Source organism: Microcebus murinus, chromosome 4 (assembly GCF_040939455.1).
Source record: "Microcebus murinus isolate Inina chromosome 4, M.murinus_Inina_mat1.0, whole genome shotgun sequence".
Taxonomy (NCBI): Eukaryota; Metazoa; Chordata; class Mammalia; order Primates; family Cheirogaleidae; genus Microcebus; species Microcebus murinus.
This window is the reverse complement of record NC_134107.1, coordinates 44,948,933-44,967,846: the sequence shown is the minus strand read 5'-3', so window position 1 is coordinate 44,967,846 and position 18,914 is coordinate 44,948,933. Positions and strand designations below refer to the sequence as shown.

General features: G+C 51.7%; 1 protein-coding gene across 1 annotated transcript in view; it reads left to right on the top strand.

The window, feature by feature from the left end:
• The first annotated feature begins 255 nt into the window (after nucleotides 1–255).
• The window catches only part of OTOG (otogelin), an 81,363-nt gene continuing 62,704 nt past the window's right edge, over nucleotides 256–18,914 (top strand). Inside the window, exons 1-15 of the mRNA XM_076002124.1 lie at nucleotides 256–404; nucleotides 942–1,053; nucleotides 4,410–4,485; nucleotides 5,560–5,652; nucleotides 5,809–5,963; nucleotides 6,630–6,748; nucleotides 7,987–8,192; nucleotides 9,011–9,141; nucleotides 9,359–9,465; nucleotides 9,854–9,963; nucleotides 10,344–10,472; nucleotides 11,319–11,427; nucleotides 11,710–11,756; nucleotides 12,197–12,342; nucleotides 17,926–18,058. Coding sequence (XP_075858239.1) covers nucleotides 256–404; nucleotides 942–1,053; nucleotides 4,410–4,485; nucleotides 5,560–5,652; nucleotides 5,809–5,963; nucleotides 6,630–6,748; nucleotides 7,987–8,192; nucleotides 9,011–9,141; nucleotides 9,359–9,465; nucleotides 9,854–9,963; nucleotides 10,344–10,472; nucleotides 11,319–11,427; nucleotides 11,710–11,756; nucleotides 12,197–12,342; nucleotides 17,926–18,058 — 1,822 coding nt within the window. The remainder of the gene's footprint in view (nucleotides 405–941; nucleotides 1,054–4,409; nucleotides 4,486–5,559; nucleotides 5,653–5,808; nucleotides 5,964–6,629; nucleotides 6,749–7,986; nucleotides 8,193–9,010; nucleotides 9,142–9,358; nucleotides 9,466–9,853; nucleotides 9,964–10,343; nucleotides 10,473–11,318; nucleotides 11,428–11,709; nucleotides 11,757–12,196; nucleotides 12,343–17,925; nucleotides 18,059–18,914) is intronic.

Genomic DNA, 18,914 nt, shown 5'->3' with positions numbered 1-18,914 from the left:
GGGTAGCCACAGGCCAAGAAGGGCAAAGACTGGGCCATCGCCTGGCGCCTGAATTATGATAATAAGCTGGGCAGTCCTGTCATTCTAGCCCAGGGAGGAGCCAAGCGCCTGGGAGGAGGGGCCAGAGGAGCCCTGGGGCATGAGAGCGAGAGGGATCAAAACCTGCAACGAAGTAGAGGTGTGACCCTGCCTTGGCGGGGAGAGGCACCTCTGGAGGCTGGCCCTACTCTCAGACTCCCGGTCCCACGCGCCCCTATGGGAGCCCTGGCTTCCGCACTCTGCTTGCTGCTCACTTGCGTCTGGCTGTCCCGGGGTGAGCCGGCAGGGGAGTCCCTGCGGGTGCAGCTGGGTGAGAGGGGTGTGGGCTCAGGGAAGTCAGGGGCTGGGGGAACGGGCCTAGGCAGGTTGGAGAGAGGAAGGAAAGAAAAATGGTCTGAAAGAGGGCAGAGGGACAGCCTGGGAGAGGGCTGGGGAAGGGGACAGGGAAGGCAAGAGATGCAAGCTTGCAACCACAAGGGAAGAGTCCTGAGCTGGGCGGAGTGGAAGAGACCCAAAATATGGAAGTGCAGAGAACCGGGGCTGAAGGAGTGAAAGCAGGAGAGGAAGACCCTTGTGGGAGAAGACTCACCAGGGAGGGGAGAGAAAGGATTTGAGAAGGCTGCAGGGAGAGAGAATGGGGGAATGAGGTGATGGGGGAACGGGGGTGGGAGATCCCAACAAAGGGAGGCCAAGCTTGAGTGGAGAATAATCCCCCCACCCCAGCCGCAGCACCCACACCATGGGGCAGTGCAGAGCTGCAGCCAGAGCCCACCAGGGAAGCCAGGTGAGTAGGGGTGTGCGTGTGGCTGGCTGCCCCAGCCGCCGCTTTCATCTTTATTCCTAGCAAAGGTGACCCTGGGGATTTAGCATGCAGAGTGGGCGGGCCAGGGGGTGGTGGGGAGGCATGTCCCATTCCTAGCCCCCCACCCGAGCTTAACTTGTTTCTCATCCAGCCGCAGCCACCAGAAGGCGACCCTCACGGTAGGAGACACTACATCAGTGATGGGAGGCCAGGTAAAGGGAGGCCAGGTCCGGGGAGGCCTGGGGAAGGAGGCTTTGTTGGGCAGGGACCTACTTGTGTCCGGGTGTGAGGGTGGCAGGGAGCTCCGTAGGTTACAGGAGGACTGTCTCTGGAGTTATACAGGTTCCCGGTGTCTGAGGTGTGCAAACTCATAAAATAGTTCTATTCCCACTTTCCTAATCTCTTGGGGCCCTGTAACCAGCTTATTTTTTTCCCCAGGAGAGATGGGCACCAAGGCCCTTTCAGGAGACAACCAAACGCTCCCTCCCCCAGGTGAAAGTAGGAGGATGAGAGTTTAGGGGATTGGAGTTCTCTTTTTCCCAGCCTGGCCTGTGAAAGGCCCTAGACCCTGTCAGAGGCCCTCTCCATACTCTGAGCAGAGCCCCAGGAATGCTTTCCCTGGAGGCGAGACAAAGACAGGGCCACCTGGTGGAGGGTGCAAGGAAGGACTGGTTGAGAAGCAGAACCCTGAGCTTCTATCCTTTGAGGCTTAACCATTCCTGCCTACCCTCCCAGGATCCTTCGTGCTCATGGGAGAGGTGGCAGTTTTGTTTTCTCCCTTTGCTAAACTTCTTTGGTCTCTGAATCAGGTGACTCAGGTTCTCCTTCTAATTCTGGCCTGCATTTGTGGCTTTCTTTCTATAACCACAGATACGTTCCAGATTCTACCCACAGGGTCCCCCAGAGCAGCTTGTGCCCCAGTGACCAGCTCTGGGCAGCCCCTTGAGCCAGCAGGTTGGGGAGCATCCTTTATATTAATAATAGCAGAGAGTCCCAACTGCCTGCCATTGCAAACAGATAGGAAGGCCCCAAGGTGCGGGGAGGTAGGGTGGGATGGGCATGCTTCTCTAACGTGGATTTCCTGGGTCTTTCACTTCTCATCAGTCCATTCTTCCAGGTCCCAAGTTTTAGAAACAGTCAGATACAGTTTGAGTTGAAAGATAGTCATTCTTTTTATAGGTAGAAAAACTGAGGCAGGTGGAAGACTTGCTGGTGTCCCACAATAGGAAGGTGGAGCCAAGTCTGTCCCTTGCAGAGCCAGGCCTGTCCCTCTGCACCAGGATGCCCACAGGACTCCAGGAATCCCTGCGTTTTCATGGGGCAAATGATCCTTATCCAACACCTCATTCCACAGCAGGCTTCCTTCCTTGCTGGTTTCCAGAGTAAGCAACCCCTGCTTTTCCTTGGGGAAGGATCACAAGTGTCCAGACCAGGCGACCCAGGTAGATTTCTCACATGACTCCTTAGAGCAACAAGGAGTGAGAATGGCCTTCCTCTAAGGTGGCTAAAGTGGGGGTAAGGGAACAGAGGCCCAGGTACCAGGGACACTTTGAGGGCTCCTATCTGGAATGCCCTCATCGATAAGGAAGTGGATGTGGGTCCCAGACCAGTGGACAACCAACTGTCATCTCAGCACTGCCCCACCCCTACAGAGCTCAACCATTCTCTAGAGAAGTGTTGCTGTAGACAAGGGGTCCATGAACTTGTATGGGAAAAAAATGCATTGTTATTTATAGGAAACTCAATCCAACAGAAATTTAGCATCCCTTTTAGTTATTACCATAGTCTACAAACCATAGGAATATTAGCAGTCTCTGTGACTGTCACCAACAGAAATCACAGATATTTTCCTTATCACCGTATAGTTGTTGATATCTCAAGATATCAGTTTGGCTCATTGCTACTTCGAAATTTTGGCAGTGGTGAGGCTTGCTGCTAGATCTTGTGATTTAATGTGTTAATAAAGAAGCACAAATATTACTAAAATAACACATTTTTCTAAAATATATTCATAATAATATTGCCACACAATTGATTTCCCCTGCAATATTATGTTTCATTTTATGTACTTAAAAACGCTATTCTGAGAAGGTGTCCACATGGGCTTCACTAGATCATCCAAGGGGTTCATGGTGTAAAGATCATTAAGGATTTCTGACTGATCCTGAAGACACATCATTTGGATAGGATTTAAAGAACTCTCCAGAAAATGGCTTTGACTCTCTGCAGCACGGCTGTCTTATCCTCATAGCATGAACCTCAGAGGCTGCATGTGAGGTGGGGGTGAGAAGGGGAGACACGAAGACAGTTTAATTACAGCTCTCCGTGACTGTGGGATGGTGTTGGTGGTGACCTGGCCTCTCCTGTCCCCATGGGCTCTGGGGGCCCATGAGATAGATGACGCCTGGGGCCGGGAGCACCAGGAGCCAGGGGCCACAGTAGGGTGGGAACCCTGAGACCTGGCGAAGGACGTCAGCAGGACAGTGAAGAGGAAGGGCATAGCGTCAGGGGGTGAGGCAGAGAGACCTCACCTGCCAGGCAGGGTCGACAAGCTGGGCTTGGGCCCCAGGGACCAAGGGCTTGAATCCATCCTGTGTTCCAAGTCCTTTGCTGGAAGCTGGGGCTCAGCCTGGGGGGCGGGGGCAGAGACGACAGTGAGGGGGGAAGACACGTGAGGCAAATGCCCCCCGGCGCGGTTTGCCGCTAGTTGGCCTGTGAACAAGGACATAAGCTCCACGAGGGCAGGGACTCTGTCCTGTTCACTGCGCCTGCACAGTGCCCGGCACATGGTTCTGGGGACGTTTGAGGAGGCTGAGCCCCTAAGAGGGGAGGAGCTGGCTGTGCCAAGGGTGCTGGCACCAGGCGACATTAGACACCTCGGTCTGGTGTCCGAGTCATCTAGCCGTGTAGTCACCAAACACCCATGATGTTAGGACAGTCCTGATTTCAGATGGTTTATGTCTGGAGAGACCATGTGCTGGGAATTCTGTCTGGAAAATAGGGTTCCTTAGGGTTCCTGAGGAGTAGGGTTCCTACTCCTCAGACGGGTAGTATCAGGGAGAGAGTCCTGACTCGGAGCTGAGTCCTGAGGATGGGAGTGGCGATCTGTGAGGCTCTGTCTTGGCTGTTGTTGGACGAGCCCAGAGGAAGGAGGGGTGGGCTGAAAGGACGGCTGCCTTTGTGCCTTAGCTCTGCCTGGCGTTTGTTCTGCAGACAAGGGGGTTTTGTGCGGGCTGCGGAGAACACAAAGCTTTACTGGGAAGGGAGGGGGCTGGGGCACACTGGAGCATGGAGGGGAGGGGATGTGTTCAGGCTGCAGGCCTCAGTGGCCTGCCACAGGGATGCCACTTGGAAGGGTGAAAGCCAGGGCTTTGTTCCTCTGGGCCTAGGGCAGACCTGAAAAATCTCCTGTGCCCCTCAGAGGTGGCCAGGGGAGGTACAGTGGCAGGCAGGGGAGCTCCCTCCCTCCAGAAGATGAGGGAAGGGCTGTGACCACCGGGAAGGCTGCCCAGGTGCTGGCCCTGAGGTCAGCCCTTGATTGTTCGCTTCCTTCTCCTGTCTTTGAAAGGAGGCTGAAGCCCAGGACTCCTTGGCCATGTCTTCCTTGGAAAGACGGCTCCATCGGGCCAAGTGTGCACCCGCGTGTAAGTGGACCTTCGCTGTGGCCTGTGGGCTGCGTGTGGGAGGGCCCCGCCAAGACAGGCCTGTGAGGGCAGGCAGGGCTTCCCTGGGGCCTACTGGGACTGCTTTTCCCTGCTTGGGGTCTCTTTCCACCTTCCCAGCCCAGGCCTCCACCCCATTATGCTTTCTCCTTCCTTCCTGAGGAGAGCTGCTCTAGAGACCCATTCCTGTGACCTCAGCCCTGGGGCTCCCCTCACACTGTGTGACTCCAGTGAGATTGCGCTCCTTATTCAGTGGTTGTTTTCCCCTCCACTTAGCCCTGTTTTTGTGGCCTCTTTCTACTTCCTGTGGCATTGTCGCCTCCCCTCCCCTGTTTTCGATCTGTGCCCCCTCCCCTCACCTGTCCTGTGTCTGTGGCCCCTCTCCTCACCTGTCCTGTGTCTGTGGGCCCTCCCCTCACCTGTCCTGTGTCTGTGGCCCCTCCCCTCACCTGTCCTGTGTCTGTGGGCCCTCCCCTCACCTGTCCTGTGTCTGTGGGCCCTCCCCTCACCTGTCCTGTGACTGTGGCCCCTCCCCTCACATCATGGCTCCTTCCCTCACCACCCTCTGCTCTGCTTTGTCTTCTCTTCATCTCAGCCATTGGCTATTCTCAAGACTGTGTTTCCCACGTGCGGCCTCTCCCCATTCCCTGCTTTACACCCTTGCCTCTCCCCGGAGCTGGTGGAGCCTGAGGAAGAACAGTACCTGGAGATCTCCAGGCAGTCCCCCTGCTCCCACCTCATGCTCCAAATCCTCAGTTCTGCCTGCCTTGCCTGCTGGCCAGGACTTAGCTTAGGGAACTGAAGGCCCAGGTGGGGCACTGGCTTGGGGCCACTTGATGTGTACTGAAGGCAGATGCTCTGAGACCCCACCCGCATGCCTGCCAGGGAGGGGGCAGGGCTGCTGTGCGAGGCAGCGGCTTATGCCCCCACCCAGGCCAGTTGCTAAGGAACGCTGGGGCTGCCTATGTCGGGTCAGGGTTCCATGAAGCCTGGGAGGGCCGGGCCTGGTGCCCTGGCAGGGGGAGGTGGGGAATCGCCTGTGTGTCCCCCTTGCAGACTTGTTCTCCTGCTTCAATGGGGGCGAGTGCGTGCACCCGGCCTTCTGTGACTGCAGACGCTTCAATGCCACTGGACCGCGATGCCAGATGGGTGGGTCTGGGATCCACCTTACCCCTGGGAGGGGCCCTGGGTGCAGGAAAATCTAGGGGGAAGGAGGAAGCACTGCCAGGGCTGGAACCCACCAACCAGCCTCTGGCTCAGTGCCCACTGCAGCTACACCAAAAGGTTCTCTTTTCCCTGCCTCAGTGTACAATGACGGCCCTGAGCGGGACAGCATCTGCCGGGCATGGGGGCAGCACCACGTGGAGACGTTTGATGGCCTCTACTACTACCTCTCTGGGAAGGGCAGCTACAGGCTGGTGGGGCGCCACGAACCTGAGGGGCAGAGCTTCTCCATCCAGGTGAGGCCTCCCCTGCCCTGTCTGTCCAGGAAGGCCCCACTAGGCCTCAGGGGTTGGGCTGGCCTGGGCTGGGCCTTGCTTGTCATAGTTAGGGAGACTGGCATCTTCCTCCCCTAACACCCCCCAGCCCCCACCCAGGGAGTCTTTACCTGGAAGGAGCCGGGGGCTCCACAGCTCTCGCTCATCCACTCACTCCTGGTTACCCCGGGCCATTCATTCATCGAATCATGCATTCATCAGGTATTTATTAAATGCATACTCTATTCTTCTCTTGGCATAAGGTTTGGTGGTTGGAGGCCCTGTGGACAACACCGATGTGGTCTTCATCCTCATAGAACTTACAGGCTAGCGAAGAAAACAGACATCAAGTCAAATGAATCATTTCAAATGTAACAAGTATTAGAGAGGAGAAATGGCAAACGCTAAAAGTGCATGGTGTGGAAACATAATCTTGTTTAGTGGGAAGGATGGTGATCAGGGAAGGCTTCCTGGAGGAAGTGACATTTAAGAATCTGAGGAATGAACTGAAGTTAGCCAAGTGAAGAGTAGCAGGGTGGGGGCAGCCACGAGAACATACTGGGCAAAGGGAGCATTGCTCCTAGGCAGGGCGTCAGTGTTAGCGGACGCTGCAGGAGCCGCAAACTGGCCTCTGAACCCCCCACTCAGGTGCACAACGACCCGCACTGCAGCTCCTCCCCCTACACCTGCTCGAGAGCTGTCAGCCTCTTCTTTGCGGGCGAGCAGGAGATCCATCTGGCCAAGGAGGTCACCCGCGGAGGCGTGCGGTAAGTGTAACACCTTCCACGCTGAGCTGTCCTACTCCCTGACATGGGTGGTGGCGGACAGGTGAGCATCTGCTCTTCTCAAGCCTAAAGGACATTGTTTTCTGGGAGAGTCCTTGCAACTCCCGGCGTCAGGGCAGAAGCATACTGGCAGATGAGCTGGAGTTCTTGTCAGTGGGGTTTGCAGAAGGATGATTTTTTTTTTCTGGACAATAGGTTTTCAGGAAAATAGGTTTCCAGACAATAGGTTTTCAGGAAAATAGAGTTTTCCAGAGAGTTGAGAGTTTACCACTATAAACAGGTTTAATTTTTCCCCACAATTTGCTGGGAATCCTCCCAATTGGATCATACACAGTTTCTGCCTCCTCAGAGCAGTTACTGAGCACACTTTCACCTTTTTCTGATGGCGCTGGGTCATTTTGAATATCATTTATCTTACTGGGTCATCAGGGACGCCTGGGGGACCACCCAAGGAGTGAGGACTCTTTGTTCCCACATTAAATGGCCCCAGACTGCGGTCTATTCTGAAATCTTTCTTGCATCTCTTCCTTGCTGTCCTTGCCTTCCCTGGCTGTGTGCTGTCACTTCTTGCCATCAGGGGTCTTCTGCAATGACGCTTCTCCGCATCCTCATCTCCTGCTCTGGAAACTGGGTGCCCAAGCTTTCTAGGGCTGAGTGTAAAATTGATAGCCCAAGGGTTTCTACTGTGAGTAAAGGGCCAGTAGATGCACCTTTTGGCTGGTTAGAAATTACTTTTATTTCCCTTTCATGATTTTCAACTGGGTTGAAATTTGCCAAGTTCGGATTGGCTAGGAGTCCTGGTACTAGTGATATGGGGAAAGTGGTCCCGATCGCTGGATGCCTGCATCTTTTCTTGCACTCCCAGTTGTCCTCCTCTCTTGGCTTCTCTTCCCGCTCTGATCTTGCCCCCCACCAAAAACAAACAAATAAATCAATCAGATGCCTGCTTATACCATCTCTCCTGTCTAGGAGAAAAGAGCTGGCAAGTTCAGTCACCCTAAGATTTATCCCTGCCAGGGAAATTGCAATTTTAGAAAGCTTCTGAAGACAAAAGAATCCCCTCTAATGGTGCACTTCCAGGCACCTGGGAATTCTGGGAATTCAAGGGGCGGGAATGTGGAGACCTCAGATCGACGGGTAGGGGATGGCTGGGCCTTTGGTGAAGGCTAGTCCAGTGGAGGTGGTGTGGACACCCTGAAGCTCTGCGCTGTGCCTCGCAGGGTCCAACTGCCACACGTGGTGGGGACTGTGCGTCTGCAGCGGCTTGCCAGCTACGTCATTGTGTGGCATCAGTCCGCCTTCACGCTGGCCTGGGATGGTGCTTCGGCTGTCTACATCAAGATGAGTCCGGAGTTCCTGGGCTGGACCCATGGGCTGTGTGGGAACAACAATGCTGACCCCCAGGATGACCTGGTGACCAGCTATGGTGAGATTTAGGGCTGGTGGCCTCTGAGAGGTTTTGGTGAGATTCAGGGACAGGTCAGGCTGGGAGGGGTTGGAGAGGACTTGGGGCAGGGCTCTGGGGTCCTGATCATGGTGTTCAAAACCCAATGGGAGGCCAGGAACCCCTTTCTTCCTAACAAATGTGTGGCCTCGGGCATGTTCTGAACTACTCTGGACTTCAGTTTCCTCATCTGTAAAATGATCATAATGAGATTTCCTACCAGGGATCTGCATGGATCTAATGGGCATCTTTCTAGGCGGGATTGACCCTGCAGGGTGGTGGGAGGGAAGCAGGGAACAGAGGGCCAGAGAGAGCCAGAAAGAGAAATGGCCCAGCTGGAGCCGAAGGTACCTATGGAGGAGTTGTAGGACTTGAAAGTGAAGGGTTCAGGGCCCACAGCACGCTAAACACTTAACTTGCATCATCTCAAATAATTCTAGCAATAATCTCATGGGAGATTGTTTCCCCTGTCCCACATATGGGGAAACTGAGGCTCAGAGAGGAGAAAGGACTTGTTCAGGCTCACACACCAGATCTCTTGATTACATGGTGTAGCCTCCCCTGAGTTTGGAGCAGTAGAGAGCCACTGCAGGTCCCTGAGCATTCTTTACTATTAGGACCTTTTTCAGGGGACTGGCTTGATTGGGAAACCCAGATTGGGATGGGAGCTCAGGAGACTGGATTCTTCAAAACTCCTTACCCATCCGTTCACGCCCACCTTCCCTCAGAGCCCTCTGTCCCTCTCGTCCCCACCTGCACCCTGCCCCCACCGCCATGTTTATGCTAGTTCTCCCTTGCAGGGAAGCTGACGGATGACGTGGCTGAGTTTGTGCACAGCTGGCAGGAGCAGGCCCCCAACCAGCCTCCAGGGCCCACGGCCCCCTCCCTGCCTCGCCCACCGTGCCTGCAGCAGAGCCCAGCCGCCATGCAGGTCTGGACCTGGGGAGAGCCCCCGACCCGGGGCCTGGCTTCCGTGGCTTTCCTGTCCAACTCTCGGAAAGCCACTGGCTGCAGAGGCCCCTTCCCTTTCCCCTCCACCCTCCCCTGCCTCCAGCCCAAGTTGGGGTTTCATGTGGGGCTGGTGAGGTCGATGGGCTGTGTGTGGCCCTGCTGGCAGCCGCCAGCCCCACTTCTGGCCCTCGCCCCAGGGCGTGTATGAGCGGTGCGAGGCGCTGCTGCGGCCTCCCTTCCATGCCTGCCATGCCTACGTCAGCCCTCTGCCCTTCGCAGCCAGCTGCACCAGCGACCTCTGCCAGTGAGTGGGGCGGTGCTGGGTTGGGGGGAGCCCTCCCAGTATGGGGGTGACTGCTCAGCATGGGGGCCACTGAGCCTGATAATCCCAGGCACTGCCAGATTTGCTTCCTAAAGCTCTGAAATTCTCACCTGCTCAGGTGGGACAGAACTTCCCCATTCAACTGAGGCCCAGAAATGCGGCCTGAGCCCTTCAGGCTCACACAACGAGTCAGTGGCAATGCTGGGACTACAGCCTAGGGATCTGTGTACCTAGATGACTTCCCAGGCTCCCTTTCCCAGCGGGGTGGATATAAGGGGTGCTTTGAACCCCTTGTAGTCTTTACGGGGTGCTGGGGGGCTGGCAGCAGATTGGCCTTTATTTCAGTGTGACCCTTGGTTTCCCTGCACAGATCAGCGGGCGATGAAGCCACCTGGTGCCGGGCGCTGGCGGAGTATGCCCGGGCATGTGCCCAGGCGGGGCGGCCCCTGCAGGGCTGGAGGACCCAGCTGCGGCAATGCAGTAGGTGCAGCCCGGAGGTGGGCAGGGAGGGGCTCAGACCAGTTCTGGCATGGGGCTGTGAGCAGCATCCTCAGGCCCCAGCTTAATGTCTTGTTCTGCCCAGAACCACAGTTGTTAGAGGTCTGAGCCCTGAGGTTCCATTCCCATGTGACAGGTGGGGAAACTGAGGCTCAGAGTGGAGAGACTGGCCTGGGGCCACAGAATGAGATGAGGGTGATTCTCAGAGCCTTCTCAGCACTCACTAATTTCCTGGGTACCAGGTGCTCCTGCAGGGACTAGGGAAAGAGGAAAATCCAAGCTCAGGGCCTGGGGTGGGAGCTGGGTCCCATCAGAGCTGGGGCCAGCAGCTGACAGACGGCTCCTGTTCCCTCTCTCCCAAGCCGTGCATTGCAAGGAGAAGGCCTTTACCTACAACGAGTGCATCGCCTGCTGCCCTGCCTCCTGCCAGCCCCGGGCGTCCTGTGTGGACAGTGAGATCGCCTGTGTGGACGGCTGCTATTGCCCCAACGGTATGCCCAACGGGGCAGCAGTGGGTGCCTGGCACAGAAGGGCATAAAGCAGAGGCTCAGAGAATGCCTGTTTGTGGAATGAATGAAGGGAGGAGCAAACAACTAACAAGTGACTACATGAATGAATGGCTTAAGGGAGGCGAGGGTGGGCTGGAACCTTGGCCTCTAGAGAGTCATTCAAGATATTTGATTTACTCAAGACTGAGCTTTTTAAGGTGTGTAGATGAGGACATTCTCACATTCATTCATTTATACACACACACCTTTGTTTAAACATTCGTCCATATACAGCTACTTTACCCTGTTTTTCACAGTGTATAAATTTGCAGCACATCTATGGTGTGCAACTCACTTGGCTAGGTGGAGGATTGAGATAAAAAAATGTAGACACAGACATTGAGTTTAGGAATCTGGTTTCAGGGTTTAGATGTACATATGACTCCAGTCTAAGGTATGATGCAGTGAAGGCCAGCTCAGGGGTTCAGGCAAAAAGGGATATAGTTTGGTTGGGGGACAATTGTCAGGAAGGCTTCCTGGAGGAGGTGGTACCCAAGCTGGTTCTCAATGCAGTGAGGCTTTTGAGAGGCAGTGAGGAGAAGCTAGTGAGTGTACAGGTTGGGGTTGGGGTGATGGGCAGTGCTCTGAGCAAAGTCTTGGAGGTGGGATATTTAATCGGAAGGTGCCATGTCTGGCCTGTGCCAAGGATTTACAGAGGAGAAAGTTTGGAAGTGGGCTCAGAGATGAAAGAACCTAGGTAAGGGGATCTGTATCACAGGCCCAGGGGAGCCATGGAAGGTTTGTGAAGAGGTGTGGAGGTGAGTTAAGTGGCCCTTTCTGTCCCCCTAGGGCTGATCTTCGAAGATGGGGGCTGTGTGGCACCAGCTGAGTGTCCCTGCGAGTTCCACGGGACCCTGTACCCATCTGGCTCAGTGGTGAAGGAAGACTGCAATGCCTGGTCTCTGTCCACTGCCAGGAGGGGGTGGCATGGCCGCTGGGGCATTCTGTCAGGGCTGCCCATCTGGGATCTGGAAGCCCTGATGACATGGGGACACTCTCCCAGCATCTTTCAGTCCCAGGGGATCTCATGAGATCCAGTCCATGGGGGGACTCTCCAGCACCCATTTCAGAGATGGGAAGACTGGGGCTGGAGGAAGGAGCTCTGTGGCCCCTGCAGTCTCCCAGCATCTAGCCCAGGCCTGGGGGGTAACCCCTTGCCTCCTTGGTCTCTGTGTTTCAGCACATGCACTGCGGGCAAGTGGGTGTGCAGCACAGCTGTCTGCCCAGGTACGTCTGACCCCCACTTTGGACTTGACCCCCTTCCACTGGTCTCACAGGCTTTTGGTCAGGGAAGCTCTGGGGGCCAGGCCTGCTAGGGGAGGTCCATCAGTTCCCTTGGCCAAGCCTACTCCCATTTTTTCCCTGGAGCCACTTTGCCTAATTAGGGGATTACTCCAGCCCCTGCCAGGAAGGGTTTTACATGGGGTCCTGCATATCTAAGGACCTTCCTGAGCTTGGAGGACTTGGACTGAGACTGGTCCTGAGACAGGTCGCCGGGGGCAGGCCTGCCCACTGACCAGGGCTCTCCAAGGGAAGGCCAGGCCCCAGACCTTATGCTATTCAGATTCCTGAGAACAGGGTGCTGTGTCCCTGTGCTTACAGCCTGCAGGGCAGAGAGCCCTGTGGGACAGCTCCCATGGGGCCAGCAGCTTTTCTCTGCCCCTCAGCCGAGTGCTCAGTGACTGGTGACATCCACTTCACGACCTTTGATGGCCGCCGGTACACATTCCCCGCCACATGTCAGTACATCCTGGCCAAGAGCCGCTCCTCAGGCACCTTCACAGTGACATTGCAGAATGCTCCATGTGGCCTGGTAAGAGCGGGGGACCCCCAGGCCCATCTACCCAGCTACCCCTACCCACCTCCCCCTGGAGAGACGGGTTGTGGGCAGGGTCCAGGACTTTCCACGGCCCAACTACCTGCTGTCTCTTCCCTCTGAGCAGAGCCAGGGGACAGGAGACTGGGCAGGAGGCTGGGTTCTGGCCCAGGTACCTCTGCTGGCTGGGAGACACTTCCCTTTCCTGGGCCTCAGAGTTTTTTTTAAAAATCTCTAAGATGAGTCTAATTCAACTTCTCTGCTTCATTGGATTATACCTTCAACATCTCTGCCTGTCTGCCTGCCTTCCTGCCTTCCTGCCTTCCTTCTACCCGCAAATACTGAATACCTATTTGTGTCAGATGCTGTGCTGGGTCTTGGAGACTGGGATGGATTAGTCATTGTTCTGCCTTCCTGAGCCTTGCAGTTTGGTGGGTGCGGCAGGCAGGTGAACCCATATCCCAGTGTGTCGCAGCAGTAGTGAGAGCAGGGAGTGCAGGGATCATCTCCATGGAGGAACTTTTTGTCCCTGTCTTACCTGGGCATTAGGCAGTGGGAGGTGGGGGGTAAAGTGGATCAGGAACGGCTTCCTGGAGGAGGTGACCCCTGAGCTGTGTCAGTCACCTGCGAACATAACTGAGAAAATGGCCAACTTGCAGGTCTGGGGTAGATGTGGGTTGGTTTGTCTCTCAGTGGTGACTCCATTGTCCCTGGGTGACAGTTCTGAGCAAACCTTGTAAGCCCCGGTCCCAGCTGTGCCCAAGCTCTTCCCCATGCAATACAGCAGGAGCCAGGACAGCTGTCCCCAACCCTGCCTCCCTGCTGGCCTTGCTCCAGCCCCCGGCACCAAGGGCCCCGAGTGTGAGTGGACATCAGCAGGAGGTGTCCCTCCCTGGCCCTGGGGACACAGCTGAACTGTGGACGAGGTGGACAGCTGGGCTTTCCTCCTCTTTGGCCTGAGTGACCCCTTCCCTTCTTCTTGCCAGAGAATGACCTGGCCCTGCCCTTGGCTGCACTCTGAGTCAGGAGACTACTTGTCCTCAAAAGTGGGGTCACTCCCATCGCATCCTGAGGGTGGCAAAAGAGAGAGCAGACAGACAGACCCGGCCCAGCTGGGCTCCAGCCCAGACACAGAGTCTTAGAATACCTGGGGGCTGTGGTGCCTGGGGGTCCCTTGCTCAGCCCCCCTCTGCCATGTCCCTCATAGGTGGCCGGCCAGCCTCAGCTTTACTGTGGGCCAGCTCTCCTCGTGACCTCATCCACACGGTGAACCCATGGAGGTCTGGCTCTGTGCCTTATGGCAGGGGTGGCATTTGAGCTGAGGGACCTAAAAAGTGGGCCTAAAAAGATGAATATGAATAAGATATGTATGTTTAAGGAGGGGGAGGAAGGGCATGCCAAGAGTTGATTAGATCGTATGAGAAACTCAACGGGGTTGGAATATTCTAGAATGCATTAAAGCAGATGCAGAAGGGCTTGGCAACTGGTAAAGTGGTGAGTGTAGGGGAGAGAGGTCAAAGAGGAAGCTGTGACTTCAATCCTGGGTGACCAGCATGGGGTGGGGACATTACCAGAAAGGATGATAATGATGATAAAATATTTGCACAGTCCTTTGAACTTTGACTAATCACTTTTGCATATAACATCTAATTTGAGGTTCAACATACCCCCATGTGGTAGCTATTATTATTCTCCCCATTTCAAATATGAAGAGACAGGCTACAGAGGCTTGGGGCATTCCTGACAGCCCACGCCAACAGGAAGCAAAGCCGAGCCCAACCCAAGGTCAGATGTCGCAGGGTCTTAATACACTCACCCCAGAATCTCTGTAGTGTTACAGTCTTCAAAGTGTTTCTAAAGTAGACTTTATTCCTTAAAACAGATTTAGCTGTATAGAAATATTGTGAAGACAGTACCTAGAGTTCCCATATATCCTACACCCAGTTCCCCTTAATCTCTTACAGGTACCAAATGGTACATTTGTTACAAATAACGAACAAATATGGATACATTATCATTAGCTAAAGTCCATATCTTATTCAGATTTCCTTAGTTTTCACCTAATATCATTCTTCTGCTCCAAGATTCCATCCAGAGTACCACTTTACATATACTCATCATGTCTCCTTGGGCTCTTCTTGGCTGTTACAGTTTCTCAGATTTTCCTTGTTTATGATGACCTTGAAATTTTTGAAGAGTACTGGTCAGGTCTTTTGTTGAATGCCCCTCCATTGGAGTTTGTCTGATGTTTTTTCTCATGGTTACACTGGGGTTATGGGTTTTGGGGAGGAAGATCACAGAAGTGAAGTACTGTCTCATTACATCTTATCAAGGGTACATGCTGTCAACATGGTTTATCACTGTTGATATTGACCTTGATCATCCAGCTGAAGTGGTGTTTGTCAGGTTTTCTCCACTGTGATGTTACTGTCTTCCCACTTTTCCATACTGTTCTTTTTGGAGGAAAGTCATGCACAGCCCATGCTTAAAGAGTAGGGAGCTATGCTCTGCCTTCTTGAAGGCAAAGAATCTACATAAATTATTTGGAATTTTTCTGCATTGGAGATTTGTCTTTTTCTCCCCATTTATTTATTCAATCATTTATTTATATCAGTATGGACTCATGAATATTTATTTATACTTTGAGTTATAGCACATCTTTATCTATTTTGTTACTCAAATTGTTCCGGCTTTGGCTATTGGGAGATCTTTCTGTTGACTCCCATGTTCCTTTGACATACCCTCATCATTGTGTGTGTGTTGGGGATTAAGTGTGTGTGTGTGTGTGTGCGCACTTCTTTGCTTTCTGGTCCTACAAGATGCACCAGGCTTATATTGTATATTTCCTGTCCCAGTCCATTCCTCCAAAAATATTACTAGGCTCTTCTGGGTCCTTTTATTGGAAAGTGGTACTGGAAACCAAGATCTTGGTAGTAAGTGAGCTCATTGCTACTGGGGTACCATTTCTTTTAGGTCTTCTCAGCTGACAGAAAGGAAATACAGTTGTCCCTTGGTATCTGTGGGAGAATGGTTACAGGATCCCCTACAAATATTAAAATTCATGGATGCTCAAGTCCCTTATATAAAATGGTGTAGTATTTGCATATAAACTAGGCACATCCTCCTGTATACTTTAAATCATTTCCAGATTACCTATAATACCTAATATAATGTAAATGCTACATAAATAGGTGTTATACTGTATTGTTTAGGCAATAATGACAAGAAAAGCATGTACATGTTCAGTATAAACACACCATCCATCTTTTTCCTATTTTTAATTCTAGGTTGGTTGAATTCATGGATTCAGAACCCATGGATATAGAGGAGTGACTATATATGTATAATCATGTATATCTTTGTATAGCCACTGTATATACACATATCTATAAATATTTCTACATATCACCATTTATATCTACATGCACTAAACATGACTTCATACTGATGTTCCAAAACTAATTCATTTACCACATGGGTCATTATAGCCACCTCCTCTTGCTTTTGTGTAAACACTCACTCTAACAGGACAAACCTGGCTTTCACCATCCACCATCCGTTCACCTAATTGTTCAATTTTAGTATGCACATATAAGAATATCAGAATTATTAACCCACACTTCTACAGTAAATAACTTTACCACTAGAGTACAGTGCTTGTGCACAGTTCCTTTTGCCTTTAGTCTTACAACTGGCATTTATTTACAAAGCTACCATGTCAACACCTTTCTTCCCACTCCCTTCACTAAGGTTGTTTCACACATTTGTAATACAGTTAGATTGTTTTGTCACAGTCTGCATTCCATCTTGGGATCCCCTCCTACATGATTTTAAAAATCTGTGTACATTAGGGATTACTCTTTGTGCTGTTGGCACTCATCTGTGGGCTTTGATAAATGCAATCTCTAATGTATCTTATGTACATTTTTTTATCTGTACCCAACTGGGTAGGACTAACCAAGTGTTGTTGTATCTCTAATTTTCAGAGGAGATAACTGAGGTCTGGAGATGCTAAGTGGCCTATTTAAGGTCTCATAGCTTTCAGTGACATGAGGATTGGAATCTGAGACTTTGACTAAGGGTGAGGGCTTTATTGCATCACCAGTGACATGTCCAGAGGGGACTAGAGGATGTGTGGTTTTGACAAAGAGGATGATATTTTAGATGCAATGATTTTGAGCTGTTTCAGGGATTTTATGTCCCCCTGGGAAGGAACTCAGAAGGACAGCTATGACTTGTTGCAGTGGCTTTCTAAAAAGTTTCATGCCCTGATCATTCCCTATTTCACTGCACTTAGTTGTGTCATTCCCCTGTTACACTTTCTCTGGTTGACTGTTGGACTTAGGATAAAGCCCCCAAATATTACAAAGCTCTGCCTAAGGTCCCTGCTTACCTCTTGAACCTTATCTTAAACCACTTTGCCCAACGGGCTCTGGTTCCTCTGATCTTCTTTACATCCTTGAATGCATTAAATATCTTCCTGTGTCAGGGCTTTTGTATAGGCTGTTCCCTTTGACTGGATGTCTCCCCACTCCTCTTCTCTCTCTGCCCAGCTAGCTTCTATGCATATCTTCAGATCTCAGCTCAAATGTCACTTTTTTGTATCTCAGTTTCCTAATCTGCAAAATGGGAATGATAGCAGTACTTACCTAATCAGATTGCTATGAAGATTAAGTGAGTGAATATATATCAAGAGACTAAAACAATGTCTGAACTTAGTAACTTCATATTAAAGTTAGCTGTTATTACATCATAATAATATTATAGCATAAATGCTTTTATTATTGTTATGATTATTTTTATGTTATTATTATTCCCTAGAATGGCTTTTCCTACCTCCTCAGACTAAGTCATATGCTTTCCTAGCACCCTATGCCTGCTTGCAGCACAGAACATGATTATAATGCATAGCCAACTTTGTAATTACTTATTTAATGTCTGTGTCTCACATGAATATGTAATCTCCCTGAGGACAGAGAGTATGTTTTGTTCATCACTATATCCATAATGCCTGGTACAGTGTGCCTTGCACATAGTAGGTGCTCAGAAAATGTTTAAATGAATGACCCTGTGGAAGGGAGGTATGAGTAGGTCCAATGCATACTACCCATTTCACAGATGGACAACCTGAGGCCCTGAGAATATTAGTTTATTTCCTACCTGCCTGTCAGTGGAGTGCAAGATGTGACACATGGAGAGAGCAATATAAACACCCGTAAAAGAATGAAATTAAGGTTCTGGGTTGTGATCACATGGTAGAGGCCTGTGTTTCCAAGGCTAGACTCTGGGCCATCTGGGTTCCATCTCTGCTCTGTGTCTTTAGACAAACTGAGAGTTGACTATCATTTTTACTAGTGTTATCCCAGCTCCGCAACTAACCTCCCATCTGAACCTCTGCCTGCTCACTCCCCAGATAAGGACATTTGGTTAGATGCTCCCTGATATCCTTTGGGGCTCTGTTTGTCATTCTGAGCAGATTGCCCCTCACACTGGGCTGGTGGCCCTGTCCCTGGAGGGCTCTGTTGGGGCCAGCAGGACAGACAGACCAACTCTGCCTCACTGGCCTTTCTTTCTCTCCAGAACCAGGATGGAGCCTGTGTCCAGTCAGTGTCAGTGATTCTGCACCAGGACCCTCGGAGGCAGGTGACCCTGACCCAGGCGGGGGATGTCCTTCTGTTTGACCAGTACAAGATCACCCTACCCTACAAGGATGGTATGGCTTGGGGTGGACAAGAGAGCTTGTTGGGAGCTCAATGTCCAGGCCTCTTTTTCACAGGCCACTCTGGCCAAAAAACACTGCTACACTGGCAAGAACTCACATTCTATTACTGGGTGGGTCAGGCTAGGGGATAGTTTGGTTGCCAGAATGTAGACTCCTAAAATCTGTCTTTGTCCCCACCCAAACATGACAGTGGACTTCATAGCAGTGTGATGTCTTCTCCTAAAATTAGCATTTGCACAGGGCTATTCCTCCTCCCACCTCTTAGAATTTATTAATTACCTGTTATACTGTCTGATTCCACAAGGGACTTTTATAGGTGGCTTGTAGGAAACACATCTAACAAAAATGGCAAAACCATTAAGAAATAAAAATCTAGCACTAGATAACACTTGAAAAAAACAGAAAGAAAAACAAAACAAAACAAAATTAGGGGCTCAACTGAGAGAAGGGGGGCTGCTCTGGGTGTAAAAAGCCTACAGAAATGCAAGCCATTAAGGGCGTAAAATGTGCTACGATTGAATCTCAAATTTAAATTTTGTACAGTTGAATCTAAAATTGTATCATGAGCTTCCACAATAAAACTGTATTTGGGCCACTGTGAAGAGAATGGGTAGGAAGAGACACATACTAGCTCCTTAGTAATAGCAAAGCTTTAATTCACACTAGATTAGAAAAGAAATTTCTCAGCTCAAGCCACCGTAGTACATTATCCCTTGGTCCTGATTTCATCACTGAACAGGAGGGTTTCCTCAAGGCTCCCCAAGCCAACCCCATGGTGGGGTGGACTTCACTGGAGGCCAAGAGTGGGCTGGGTGTGGGAGCCGGAGTAGGTGGCAGTGGGTGAGTG